The sequence below is a fragment of the Nomascus leucogenys genome, chromosome 8 (genome assembly GCF_006542625.1).
Source record: "Nomascus leucogenys isolate Asia chromosome 8, Asia_NLE_v1, whole genome shotgun sequence".
In the NCBI taxonomy this organism is placed as follows: Eukaryota; Metazoa; Chordata; class Mammalia; order Primates; family Hylobatidae; genus Nomascus; species Nomascus leucogenys.
This window is the reverse complement of record NC_044388.1, coordinates 15,848,670-15,863,658: the sequence shown is the minus strand read 5'-3', so window position 1 is coordinate 15,863,658 and position 14,989 is coordinate 15,848,670. Positions and strand designations below refer to the sequence as shown.

General features: G+C 48.1%; 1 protein-coding gene across 3 annotated transcripts in view; it reads left to right on the top strand.

Annotated features, from left to right (window-relative positions):
• EPHB1 (EPH receptor B1) overlaps positions 1–14,989 on the top strand; it is a 457,376-nt gene that overhangs the window by 116,812 nt on the left and 325,575 nt on the right. For all 3 annotated transcript variants that reach the window (XM_030816782.1, XM_003265255.3, XM_030816781.1), the window contains exon 2: positions 13,848–13,912. In XM_030816782.1, the coding sequence (XP_030672642.1) occupies positions 13,848–13,912 (65 nt within the window). The remainder of the gene's footprint in view (positions 1–13,847; positions 13,913–14,989) is intronic.

Below are 14,989 nucleotides of genomic sequence, written 5' to 3'. Positions count from 1 at the left end.
ATCTGAGAATAACTGTGCCACAGATCAATCAGGACTGAGGGCCCAGGAGGGCCTGGCAGGGAGAGGCAGACGGCAGCGTATTCCTTCTGATTAACGAGCCTGGGCCACCATCCATTGCTGGCCTTCATTAGGGCTGCAGAGACTCATTTTGCATGGGCGTGCAGGCTCTCCTCCCCACTCTTCTCCAGGGTGATTTATGCCCCCTGGGTGCCTGCATCCCCATGAAGTGAGAGGCCTTTTCTCATCTTGCCCACAAAGAGCAGGAGGCAGCAGGTTTATTATGCACGGTTCTTACCCATGTGCCATTGGCGCAAACTCATTGGTCTGTCAGAGTGGCTGGGGCAAACAGATTTAATCACCCTTAGAATTCGTGGTGCTGGAAGATTGGAAAATGCCAGGCTCCTAAATTTTAATAGGTCTTTGACTCTCACCACAAAGATGCAAATAGGTGTAGCACTGAGTAGCAGTGGGCTTCTGGCCAGGCCTGCACCATCAGCATGTTGGGACATTGATTTAAAGGCTGTTTCTGGACCCCGGCATGCCTGTGTGGCTCTCTTTCCCCTCCTGGACTCTGCCTCTCTCTCTCTCTTTGCTGCTGGATTGGCAGATGGGTATGCTGTGTGTCAGGAAGGAATCTGAGTCAGGAGAAGGTGAGGCTTGGATAGAAGCCTGCCTACAGGTCTGATTAAATGCCCCCTGAGGCCTGATGGCCTGGGAGTGGGTGGGGCTGCCCCGCACCATGCCTGGGCCAGAGGGCAGCCTCTGAGGCCTGCCCTCTCTGTGCCCACTGACATGGTCTGGCCAGTTTGGCTCCTGCCTACAGATGTTTGATGCTGGAGAGGTCTTGGGGTCCCCACCCATGGTGGTAAGACCCAGTTTTCTTCTTGGTTATCTGGCTGTGGCATATTTGCAGACATAGGAAAGGGCACGTGTGGGCATGAAAGGGTGTCTGGCCATCTTTTAGGATTTGGGGGAATCTGACATTTCCTGATATCAGAATGGAAAAAGGAGCTGAGATAGAAGGAAAATAAGGCAAAGGACTGCGGCTATTTGGGACTTTGGTATCCCAAATGAAAGGCTTTTTGGTTTTCCATTTTCCTTGTTCCCGTGTTTGTCTCACTGGCTCAGGACTTCACCTTATTGGAGAGCAGCGTCAGTCCTTGCATCCATAGTTGCCCCCATCCATCAGTGAACCATATGGAGATGGAAGTTGTGCTAAGAGTGGGGAGGCCAAAGTGAGGGAGGCCCAGAACACCCTCAATGGTGGGGAGCACACAGAGGTGGTGGAGGCTGCAGGGGCATGGGAGGGGTGAGCGGGGAGCTCAGAGTCCTGGGTGCCAGCCTTTCATGAGAACAGTCTCCTGAGAGCAGGCCCAGCGCTGAGCTTTCATCTAACATCAGGCAAGAATACCATCAAAATCATTTTACTGTAAATAGCAAACCTGCCAGGTCCAACATATCAGGGAGATGAGCAGCATGTTATCTGGGAGGTTGCTGCTGCCCCTGTTCTGAAGCACCATCCCTGACTTTGGGAAAACTCAAAGGGATAATAAAGCTGCTTTCTCACCCCCTTCCCAAGTGCTGTGGATGCGAGGAAAGACTATCATCTTAAGTTTTTGATTGCTTCCCAAGAGGAAACACTCTATGGCAGGGGTCCCTAACCCCCAAGCCACCAACCAGTACCAGGGCTGGAGAGCCCACTTCCATCAAGGGGTCGAGGGCAGGGTGCAAGGAGGGCAATGCTGGGAGCACTGTGTTTGGAATGTGGCCCTGTTCATCCAGAGCAGAGTCGGTGGCTAGAGCCCCTTCAACACCAGTCTCCTGTGCTCTGCATGTGCGCCAGGCGTGGAGAGAAAGGCTCTTCAAAAACGCCCAGTGCAGTTCCATATCTCAGTGTATATTGGTGGCGATCAGTGGTGGTGTAACTATTTGGGCTCCTTGGTGACCTACATTGCTTTAGACCCAGTTGGGGCCACACAGGGTGGCCTCTAGCTAGAGAGAAGCCCATCCCAGATGCCCTCATGCATGGTGTATGTGGGGAGGTGGAGGCTGCACTGAGAGCCCACATCTGTGGTTGTGCAGGAGTTGGCTGTGGAGAATGTGACTGGATGGCTAAGTTCGGTTTCTCAATGAACTGAAGCTGAAGGATGGGTTTGGAGCCAGGCTTTCAGGGCCCAATGGAACCAAGGTCCACCCTTCAGAGTGAACAGTAGGATTGGAGACTCAGTGGCCAGCCCAGTCTCAAAGGATGTAGCTAAGACACTTGGGTTTGTGAGAGGTTCTACTCCCCAAATCAGAACCAAACATGGAAACATAACAATGACTGCTCTTTGCAGACCAACTACCACTTGTCAGAGGCTGCAATAGGTGCTTGGTAAATAATATTTTACTGACTTCCCACAAATGCCTTGGGAAGTGAACATTATTACCCTCATTTAGTGGATGGCTGAACATGAGCCTTAGATGTCTGAGTAATTTGCTCAAGGTCTCACAACCAGACAGCAATAAAGCTGAAACTCACACCCAAGGCTATCAGATCCAAGTCCAGTGTGTTCAGGACTTGGTCACACTGGCATGTAGCTGCCCTGCCTCCTTGTGTAGGGCACTACAGGACTCTGGGGGAAGGGTTGTTGGAGACATGGGGGCTTCTACTAATTTAAGCCCTGAGCATCATCAGGGGTCTGGCAGAAACAGATGGCACAGTAGAAAGAGGTGACTGAGGGGAGATTAATGAAGGTCTGTTTACAAAAGTTGCACAGAGTTAAAGACAGGCAACAAGAATGACAAAGCACTCAGGGACTAGCAGCACCAGGGGGCTTTTACCACCCTTAGGTTTGAAGGACATGGAAAGGAAGCCATCTTCCCAGAACTAGGCAAGGGCTGCAGCTATAGGTGGGGCCACCAGCCTCTCCCTGTCAGCAGGATCTCACTCCCCATGTCCTATAGGCTTCTGCTGGTGAAGGGGCCCAGTGGATGCCTCTCTCTGCCCACGACAGGGAAGTGAAGGGTAGAGAGTGGGCCTTGGGGAGCAAATAGAAACCATCACTCACCTGCTAGAATGGATATCTTTGGAGGAAGCACCTGGCCTTCCTTGTGTCTGTGGCCCCCAAGCTCCCAGCACAGGCCCTAGTATTTGTTGGAGGAAATCCAACAGCCCTATTTCCCAGTGCCCTAACCCTCTTGTAATCGGTTGAATTCTGTCCCTCACAAAAAAGATACGTTGAGGTCCTGACCCTCAGTACCTCACAATGCAGCCTTATTTGGAAACAGGGTTAATGCAGATGTAAACAGTTAAGATGAAGTCATACTAGAGTGCGACGGACCCCTCATCCAATATGACTGGCGTCCTTATAAAATAGTCATGCCACATAAAGGCAGAGACAGACAGGGAGAGCAGAATGCGACGAGGTAGGCAGATTGGAGTTGGCAGCTGCAAGCCGAGGAACACCAGAGATCCCAGGCAAACCACCAGAAGCAAGAAGTGGCCAGGAAAGATCCTCCCCGATAGGTTCAGAGGAAGTATGGCCCTGATACTGTGTTGGGAATTGGTGGGTTCTTGGTCTCACTGACTTCAAGAATGAAGCCACAGACCCTTGCGGTGAGTGTTATAGTTCTTAAAGGTGGCGTGCCTGGAGTTTGTTCCTCCTGATATTTGGATGTGTTCGGAGTTTCTTCCTTCTGGTGGGTTCGTGGTCTCTTGCTGGCTCAGGAGTGAAGCTGCAGACCTTCACATTGAGGGTTACAGCTCTTAAGGTGGTGCGTCTGGAGTTGTTTATTCCTCCCGGTGGGTTCATGATCTCAATGGCTTCATGAGTGAAGCTGCAGACCTTCACGGTGAGTGTTACAGCTCATAAAGGCATTGTGGACCCAAACAGTGAGCAGCAACAAGATTTATTGCAAAGAGCGAAAGAACAAAGCTTCCACAGGGTGGAAAGGGATCTCAGTGGGTTGCCACTGCTGGCTGGGGCAGCCTGCTTTTATTCTCTTATCTGGCCCCACCCACATCCTGCTGATTGGTCCATTTTACAGAGAGCCGATTGGTCTGTTTTACAGAGAGCTGATTGGTCCGTTTTGACAGGGTGCTGATTGGTGCGTTTACAATCCCTGAGCTAGACACAAACGTTCTCCAAGTCCCCACTAGATTAGCTAGATACAGAGTGCTGATTGGTGTATTTACAAACCCTGAGCTAGACACAGGGTGCTGATTGGTGTGTTTACAAACCTTGAGCTAGATACAGAGTGCTGACTGGTGTATTTACAATCCCTTAGCTAGACATACAGGTTCTCCAAGTCCCCACTAGACTCAGGAGCCCAGCTGGCTTCACCCAGTGGATCCCACACCAGGGCCACAGGTGGAGCTGCCTGCCAGTCCTGCACTGTGAGCCCACACTCCTCAGCCCTTGGGCAGTCGATGGGACCGGGTGCTGTGGAGCAGGGGGCGGTGCTCGTCGGGAAGGCTCAGGCCATGCAGGAACCCATGGCGGGGTGGGGTGGGGAGGCTCAGGCATGGCGGGCTGCAGGTCCTGAGCCTTGCCCTGTGCAGAGGCAGCTAAATCGAGTGCAGCGCCGGTGGGCTGGCACTGCTGGGGGACCCGGCGCACCCTCTGCAGCTGCTGGCCTGGGTGCTAAGCCCCTTACTGCCCGGGGCCAGCAGGGCCAGCCGGCAGTTCTGAGTGTGGGGCCCGCCGAGCCTATGCCCACCTGGAACTGGCACTGGCCAACAAGAGCCGTGCGCAGCCCCAGTTCCCACCCGTGCCTCTCCCTCCACACCTCCCCACAAGCCAAGGAATCCAGCTCCAGCCTCGGCCAGCCCAGATAAGGGCTCCCACGGTATAGCAGCGGGCTGAAGGGCTCCTCAAGTGTGGCCAGAATGGCCACTGAGACTGAGGAGGCACCGAGAGAGAGCAAGGGCTGCGAGGGCTGCCAGCACACTGTCACCTCTCAATACCATCTTGATTTGGGATTTTTAACCTTCTGAACACCTCTGTTGTTTTAAGCCACTGATGTGGTGCTCTTACAGCAGTGCTAAGAGACTAATACAGCTTCTAAAGTAAGTTCCATATTTTATTAGTGAAAAGCACTCACATAGTACAAGCATACACACTACTTAGCCACTGTAAGACCATGCTGGACCTGAGGATTCCAGAGGCAGAAAGTCCATCGTAGATCTAGAGGTCCCCTATAGTTTCTTGTCGTGTTTCTCAGATACCACTCTAAGAACTAAGAGCCAGAAGAAACCCTCTGAACTATAGAGGAGAACGACCATCAAAAGCCATGTACCAAGTGCCAAGCTGGGCTGGGCAGGTAGGGTAGCCCTTCTGAAGCCGATTCCCAGCCTTACACAGCTCCATACATTGAACAGACCTTCCCATGTCCCCATGCTCTGGTCTGCTTCTCTGGAAGTCTACCTTGGAAGAGCCCTGGAGGGAGAGAAATGGCTCTGGGCCTTCCCGCTTTTTCATGGGCTATGCCACGTGTGAACTGAGACCTAATCTAGGGCCTGTCCCAACTCCTTTAGGCACCTTTCTATGCTGTGACCCATCTAAGCTGTGGCTTCTTTCTAGTTACCATAATTAATTGCACCTTGGAACATAAAAGAAACAGAAGGAGGAGGACATAGTGGGGAGGACCGTGCTGATCTGTATGTCCTTTAAAAGAGCAAATTTCACAGTTTGTTTTATAATTTAAATGCCTGTTCAGACTCATTCAATCAGTCAGTCATTCAGCAGATGGGTTGGGTTGGCACCTTCAGTTTCCTCAGGCTTGTTTCTTCTCTTCCTCACTGGCCATTACCACACATCAACCAGTGGAGACTTACACAATAAGAGCTTCCATTTGCCTAGTATTTTACAGTGGCAAAGACAATAAATAAATGTAAGTCAAATAAGTGTTCTTAAGAAAACACAGAGCATCTTTATGGGCATGTCTCTGTTGACTCAGGGCAGGAAGCAAGAGGGAAAGCCTCTACCTGTGTTGTACATTAGAGTTTTTGGCATTCAGCTTGAGTTGATTTGCTCATCAGTTGTGGAGCTGGGGTTTGAACCCAGATCTTCAGGGTTTATTGAACATTTATATTGTATGAGGGGATCTGACCAAGCTCTGTGGGACAGAAGTCACAGCTCTGGGCTCTGAAGGTACTTCGAATATACTCAGGTATATAAAGTGATAACGAAAACCAACCATTCAAACAGTACGAGTTCTGTAGAGGAAGGAAGACCTCCATGAGTAGGACTAGGTCGAGTCTTTCAGGTGTGTAGAGGGGAGGAGGAAGACAGTCCAGGCAAGAGGAACAGCATGAGCAGAAATGGGGTGCTGGAAGAAGGGCTTCATTTAGGGAACTGAAGATCAATTTGGAAGAGGTGGGCTTAGATCAGAAAGCTCTTAAAGGCCAGGCATTTGTGGAATATCTTGGAGTTAGTGGAGAGACTTTGAAAATCATAAAGTAGAGGAATGAGATGTGATGAAAGAGTCATTTTCTGAAAATTGGTTAAATTTTTATTTCTGAATTTGTGTCGTGTAAAGCAGCATAGTAGTAATTAGGAAGCTCATCTGTAAACCAACATCCCCCACCCAGCAGCTGTTCCATCTTGCTTCCTAGTTTTTGTAGGTAGTTGCTGTTTCACTCAGTTGAAACACTGTCTCCTGAGTTGCATCTGTTGGCTCACACAGTTCTGCTTCCTGCTTTCTCTTTCACTGCTCACATTCTGCTCACTGCTACGTTGTCTTCATAACACTCCAGGCGTGTGAATGTGCTATCCTGCACCTCTTCCTTCCCCTATGGATGGGCTAGTTCCAGTTTTTCTCATAGTTTAGATAATGATGCAATGAACAGCTTCATGATATAGGGCTTTTTGTTTACTTCTGAAATTATTTTCTTTGGAAAAATTCTTGGGAGTGAAGTTATTAGGTGGTCAGAGGGCCTGAGACGCTATAAGCCTTTCTTTAGTGTGGCCATATTACTCTTTAAAAAGCTGAGCTATTTACATTATCAGACAATGAAGTCGCCAGCTGCATAAAGAGCAACTCAGATGAGGCCTCCTGGATGAGACACCAGTTACGAGGTGGTTGCTGTGGTCCTCACGTGCAGGAATGAAGCCTTGGAGTCAGATGGGGTGCTGAGAATGAAAAGGAATACACATCTGAAAAAGATGCTGTAAAGGAAGAAAGAACCGTTGGAATATGGTTAATGATTGAGTAAAAGACTGAAGTAGAGGAAGGAATCAAAACTAAATGCTGCTGAAGTTTCACAGCTGGGCTCCAGGGAAGTTTGGAAGGGTTTGGTGTGAAGCAGAAGAGAATTGCTGGAGGAAGAAGATTTAGATGGGGGAGACACATGGGAGATGGGTTGTGGAAAGTTTGCTTAGAACATGTTCTCTTTGAACTTCTGTGGCTGTGCTGGGCCCAGGCACTGGTCATTATAGAACACAGGCTGGTGCCTTTAACAGTTTACAGTCAACCAATCCCATTCCAAAATCCAAAGCCAGCAGGCAACATGAGGCCAATTCGGACGGGTAGGGATGAGATTACAGGGAGACCAGCCTGTACAGGCAGTAGGAGGTCTGGACATGGTGTGAAGTTGGGGCTCAAACACCTTTAGTGGTGGGCCCCTGTTGCAAGGGCTGAGGGTCAAGGGCAGTAGACACCCTGAGGAGCCATGTGGACATCATACAGGAGCTCCATGCCAATAGGGCTGGCCTGCCCAGCCAGCAAAGCATGTGTAGACCTGGTCCAGAGGACAGCTCAGAGACCCCTAGGGAAGGCAGACGACCAGGCCACGTACACCCTTGGCACCTAGTGCAGTCTGGATTTGGGACTGGGGGGTATTATTTAATATATCCCACTCTTGCCAGTATGGACTGTCTTAGGGAAGGTGTTTGTGTGTGTGTGTGTGTGTGTGTGTGTATGCATGCGCCTGTGCGTGTGTTCATACACAAATACATGAAGGGGACGGGGGTGGTCTCTGCACTTTCAACAGCCAGGGGCTGGGGAAAAGGAGGAAGTTCCAGCTGCCTACTAGTCTCCATACACTTGCCATTTTATTCCATGCTCACATTGTTCCTATGAGTCCATCTCCTACCATTCACTGAGGCTGCCATTGCAGATCTATTTGCATGGTTATTGGAATAATTTCTGTTTTCTGTGTGGCTGCAAGCTCCCTGAGGGCTGGAATGTCTGTCTATTCCCTGTTCATCTCTGCTTGCACAGCACTCCCTTCCCCCCATCTCATACGAGTTACTAAAAATTCTTTGTTGAATGCATACCTGAACCCCTTTTTACCACCTTGCAGCTCTCTTGCAAGGATCCTCTGCGGAGGTAGAGGGAAGGAGTTGGGGCTGCCATGTGTCCTTTGTGCAGTGGGACCAACTCTGGGCTGCTTGCATTTACATAATAGCAGCTTTGTTCTTGAGCTATTCCATAGTGTGGCTTTCAGGCTTAAAGAGTTCTATGGGCTGTGGAGAATAACACAGGGAAATGACTGCATGGTGGCACTAGCCCTGTCCTGCTTGAAAGGTCTGTGGACTTGCCTTATCAAATACACATAAGGCACTGCTCAGAAAAGGCCTGGAAGCTGCTATTCCATCTGTTAGTATATGTTGTATTTTGTTACCATGATGGAAGGACACTAAATATTTCAACTGAATATCTGATTAATGTCTCTCCAAAAACCATGGAAGAGCTGTAAAAAGAGGGTTTATTTCCTTTTCAACACGATGGGTGTCTAATTTTTCCCAAATGTCAGTATATCCAAAGGTGCCAATCCAGACAGAAACAGAAACTGCCTGCAGGGCCAGACAGTAGCTGCCTCTTCTTCCTCACAGGAGGCTCAGACCTGGCCCCACCCTCCGGACCCCCCAGGCGGTGGCCCCACTGGTTGGTGGGAATGCCCTGAGGGTTTCCATACTGAAGCCTCTACAGGGAAGTGTTCCCTGGGAATATGGGATCTCTCTGTCAGGTTTTTTTTGTTTGTTTGTTTTTGAGATGGGGTCTTGTTATGTTGCTCAGGTTGGTCTCAAACTCTGGGTTCAAGAGATGTCCCACCTCAGTCTCCCCTGAGTAGCTGAGATTACAGGGGCACACCACAGTACCTGGCTCTATGCCAGGTTTCTTATGCATCTCATCCTTCCCAGGTTCCTGCAAGTGAAGCCAACCCTTGCCAGAGATCCCTTCTATCTCCCTTCTTAGCCTCCCTTCTCCTTTTGCTCACTGTTTTTCTCACTCTCCCATCTGTTTGGGATGACTCCTACTTCATTCCCTTCAACTGGTATTTGCCCCTCCCACTGTTGCTTTTAGGAGTCACTCTCCCATCTCTGTCCCACGAGGCAGGGGGAGATACTCCATTCTTCCCTCCTCACCACTGCCCACCCCTTTCCAGGAAACCTCAAGCATTTCCCTTTGCCTACACACAGGGCGAATCTCCCTGATGCTCCCTATTGGGACAGGCACACCTGTTCCCCACATACAGAAGAATTTTTCCAGTTCCTTTTTCCAGTCTTTTTCTCATAGGCTCAGCCAGAATAGGGTGCCGGTTATGACTTTGCTTCTTGTCCTTTCCTCAACTAAACCATGAATTTCTCTAGGGCACACATCAATTTATATGCATTGTTGTATCCCCAACATGTGTTATTCCCTTGGTCTTTGCAACAATGCAAAGAAGAAAGCAGATGAGATATCATTAGATGTGTAACATAATTAGATTCTTAAAGATACTTTATTGATATCATATAGAATATACCATATCAGATTCTTGTCATAGCTAAAGAGACTAAAGCTTGGAGTGATTTAAGTTATAGTAATAGCAATACCTCATGTTTCACAGTGTTTTATTTCACTCAGCCTCACCTTCTCCCCCCATAATCCTGCCTACTAGTTAGCACTAGGCCCATCCTGCAGATGAGGGGCACAGATGGAGAGAGAGATGGAGAGAGAAACAGAGGGAGGGCAGAGGGACGGGGGAGGTTGTATGACACGAGCAAGGTCATATCTCTTCTAGGTAGTGAAGATGGGACTTGGGACCTGGTCTGCCCACACCAGCACTGTCTCCACCATGCGTATGCCCTTCCCGGCGATCTCCCCTTGGGCACTGAGTACATGCTCCCAGAGAGTGGTGAGCATGGGTCCCAGAGTCGTGTCCTCTGCAGGAATCCCCAGATCTGACAGCACCACACGCACTTGCAGCTGGGTTGGTCCCGTGCCACTGTTTGAGAGCAGAAGTGATGGTAAATATTTAATTGTGCTTCCACCATAACTTTCTGCCAGAACTCTCAATATGTTTTATAAATGCAAATGAGTGCGCTCTTCCTCTCCAGGGAGAAGTAAACCTGCTCAAATCACTTTTATTCAGCCCTCACTAGAGTGTTATGCCATCATCAGGAGCTCTCTGTGCCAGAAAAGAAACTGCCCTTAATCATATCGAGTGGATGGTTTATGGTTTTGTGGTCTTCTGTCTCCACAATGGGCAGATGTAAAGAAATGGATTTCTCTTGCTGCAAATTCTGTCCAACAGAGTGCGTGGAAAACATTATTTAGAAGCAGATTTAATTACAGCTTTAGAGCAGGTGATCATGACTAATATGAAGTCTTGGGCTGTATTTATGGGGTTAACAAAACAAATGAGTCCTTGGGCGACAAAGAAGTAAGGTTGATTCTTTTGTTTGATTCTGGACTCTGTTTTCCTCACCACCACCCTTTGCCTGCTCCCTGCTCCTCCAACATGATCTTGCTGTTGGGGTGGGGGATGCATTATTCTGGGAGCTTTTGTGGCTTCTTGGCTTTATGAGTGAGGATCCCACTCCTGCCCAACCCCAGAGCTTCAGCAGAGCCCCTCAAAAGCCCAAGTTGGCCTTGTGGTCCATGTGCTGAGATTTGAGGCTGTTGGTGTCAGGGTGGGAAACTGTGTGACTTGAGAGAAAGCACTGCACCTTCCTGTACCCCGATTCCCAACTCTGCCACAAGGATTCAGTTGCCCCTGTTTCAGGCCCACCTGGCAGAGACATTTTAATAATCACGGAGATGAGTTTCTACAGAGCCTCATGGAGTGTCTTCTGAGAAGTGTATTATGTAAATTTGGTGTGTCATGATCATTATTAGTGCTGTGAAGTGGAGATGGGGGGAGGGAGGGAGAGCTGCTCTAAGCAGGGACCAGCCTCCCCAGCTGTCAGAAGAATTGGAGATGAAAACAAACTTAAGAAGCCTGCTCCAATGCTTATGTTCCTTGAAATATGCATGGGGCACGACTCAATCCGAACACAAACTCACATGGGTAGGAAAATGCAGCTTTCTTTATTTCCTTTTACTCCTGTTCATTTCCAGTTTGAGCCCCTGTTTCACTGGGGTAGCAGAAGTGCTATTTGGGTTACAGGTAGGCCCATTGTGTTAAGCTGTGGAGGAAGGTGCTCCCTGGCTCTGTTGGCTCCTATCCACACAGGCACCTGCTGAGATACCCTGTACCCCACCTGAACCCTGCTTATATCCCATGCAGGTCACCACTGGGTGCTCCCAGGCCTCCCTCATTAGACCCACTCAGGCCCTTCAGCCCCCCTGAGGTCCCTGAGTGCCATGTTAGTCTGGTGGGGCCATTGGCCACTCCCTCACCTCCCTAGGATGCTGAATATCCAAGCCACTGTGTCCTGGACAGGCTCTCAGCATTTCTCTTGTGGAGTGGGTAGCTCTTTGGGATTGAGTGAGCAATGAGAGCACAGGAAGATGCTTTCTTCCACATAGCTCCCCATTTACCACTTCTGTTTTAATTCCCTTAGTCCTGCTCCTAAGATGGGTTTCTCCCCAAACCTTTGGTTTATGACAGGATTCTTCTATTTCATAGTGGGCCCAAGATTTTGTGACTCTGCATTCACATCTCGTCCCTGATGTGGTAAACAAGGAGGAGCTGTTCTCATGGTTATGGGAAGGGGAGGCAGTAGGAAGGACAAGGGGAGAAAAAAACCCGAACAATGCATCATTTATATTTTACCCTTCCCTGTTTGTTGAGTAGCTATGCAGCTGGGAGGTGCTGTGTCTGTTCCCTTGATACATATCCTGGGAATGCAGGGGACTAGGACACCATCACCTGCCCATATAGCACCATTGTGTAAATTTTGAAAAGTGTCCCTCTGCAACAATTGGATATCCACATCAAGAAAGAAGTGCATTGATCCAATACCTTCCACCTTATGCAAAAATTAACTTGAACCATAGACCTAGGTAGGAGAAAAAAATCTTTGTGAGCTTGGGTTAGGCAAAGATTTTTCAGACACAGCACTAAACTGTAAAAGAAAACAAAATAATAAATTGGACTTCATCAAAATTAAAAACTTCTGATTTTTGAAAGACACTGTTATGAAAATGAAAACATAAGCCACAGACTGGGAGAAAATATTTGCAAAGCATATATCTGAAAAAGGAGTTGTATTCAGAATATATAAAGACCTCTCAAACTCAATAATAAGAAAATAATCCATTTAAAAAGGAGAAAAAGATTTGAATTGACACTTCAAAGAAGATTTATGGATGACAAGTAAGTATGTGACAAGATGTTTAACACCATTTGCCAGCAAGGAAATGAAAATTAGGACCACAATGATATACCACTACACGCTGATTAAAATGGCTAAAGTTAAAAACAAATGACAATGCCAAGTGTCAATGAAAATATGGAGGAACTGGAACTCCCATAGACTCTCACAATAATAGCCCCAAACTGGAAACAACAGGTGAATGAATAAACAAATGGTGGCACATCACACAAAAGAGTATTACTCAGCAATAAAAAGAAATTAGCTATTGGTATACACAACAACATGAATAAGTCTTAATATAATTATGCTGAGTGAGAGAAGCCAGATTTTAAAAAAATGGCATATACTATATGGTTCCACTTATATGAAATGTGAGAAAATGCCATTTATTCTACAGTGACAGAAAGCAGATGAGTCATTGCCTGGGACAGGGACATGGTGGGTTAGGAGCAGGAGGAAGGAAAGGATTACAAAGGGACTAAATAAACTTTTGGGTATGATGAATATGTTTATTATCTTAATTTGTGGTGATGGTTTCACTGGTGTACATATATATCAAAATGTATCAAATCATATATTTTAAATATGTGCAGTTTATCCCTGATGGCTCCTAGGAGCTCACAGCAGCATCCAGGTGTCTGTCTTTCCTTTCCTGTGGCCAGAGGAAGGATGGTAACTAGCTGGCTGCTGTGGCCACCCTTGCCACTTCATCACCTGCATGGTAGGCTTCTGGGATATGGGATGTGTGTTTGTGTTCTATGTGAAACCTTTGACAAAGCTATGTGAGCCCTTTGGAGTTGATGGGAAGTCACCCAAGGGTGTCAATATAGATGTGTGATGGGGAGGCAGAGGAGAATGTGTGGAGAGGAAGGAGGGCAGACAGATTAGGCCAGAGAAGCTGCATAATGGGGAAGAAGAAGGCAGAAAGAGGCGGCCTAGAAAGGCTTGAGGAAGGAATTAAATTTGGCTACTTGGTCAACATGGCCCTGGCAGAATCTCTGGGGAGAATAATCTGGGTCTTGGGGGTAAAGTGGTGAGTGCACAGATGACTTCATACTACACAGGAGCCTTGGGGTCACCGGGGAGAGAGCACTGGACTTAGCATCAGACGTGAAGTCTGTATCCAACTTTGCCATAAGCTGCGTAATCTTGGCAGGATTCTTTTGCTATCTGAGCCTTGGGCTTCACAGAGGGGCCTGGGCTTGAAGATGCACAAACCTCCTTGTAATACTGTCATTTACTATCACAAACAACTTCGTGACCTTGAGGGCCACTGTATAGCAATCCTTCTGACTCATCGTTTTTGTTTATTCTTTTTTTCTTTGTAATCTACAGAAACATTAATGGACACCAGAACGGCTACTGCAGAGCTGGGCTGGACGGCCAATCCTGCGTCAGGGGTGAGTATCAAACCATTCGTCTTTCAATCCTGCTGTGAGGTCCTGGACCCATACGATATCTAGGAGAGTAGAGACTGCCCAGAGCATTACTTGTGGGGAATGGAATACAGGTGTGAATGGCTGTGTCCACTGCCCATCCATGTAAAGACAGCACCGGGGGTCTCAGACCTGAGCTGCTGCCTCATGTGCTGATGTAGACCATCTCTTGACACAGTCCTTTATGAAAGCTGACTCCTAGACAACTAGGGCCATGGCTGTGTGGGGATGGGGGCACGCAGGCTAGTGGCACTGAGGCATATCAGAGATCTGTGATGCCCAAAGGGCTGCAGCAAAGGCAAAGACATGAGGGAGGAGGTAGAGTTCAGAATGGCTAAGGCTCTCTTTCACCTAGACCTTGCCTTGGAGATACATTCATGATTTATTTGCCTAGTGTTCATGTACCTGGCCAGCTACAAAGATAGATTATCCTTGAGGAGCTCATGGCCTCCTGTGGGAACCAGTGTGTGGCACTGGAGATCAACAGGTAGGTGTGGGCACAGAGTTGGGAATGAGAAACCATGAGGTTAGACAAGAAGCCTTTACAGACAAGGTGCAAGCAAGCTGGGTTTTAGAGCATGAGTAGGAGATTGACAGATGTTGTACTGAGAGCCTGGAAAGATGTTCTAAGTAGGAGGAATGCTGGTTGAAAGGGATGATGAGATTATGAAAACACATAAGTGGGAAGAGTCTGTGTGTATGGAACAGAGCATGGTGTGAATGCTGCTGAGATGGGGCCGGAAGGTAAGTTGGAACCTGGAAGGGTGGCGATGGACTGTGACTGCCATGCTGAGCAGGGAACTTGGATTTTATCCCATAGGAAATGGAGAGATCCTGAGCAGGAGAAAGAAATGGTCACACTTGTTGACAGGATTGTAGAGAACAGTTGAGAGAAAGGCATTTAAGAGGCTCTTTCAGCTGTCTTGGGTGTGACAAAAGAATCAAGTTAAAATAGGATATGCAGAGGCTAGTTTGAGAGAAGTTAAGGAGGACGAATTGGCAATGGATGGACTATGGCAGGAAAGAGAGAAAGAGAGAGGA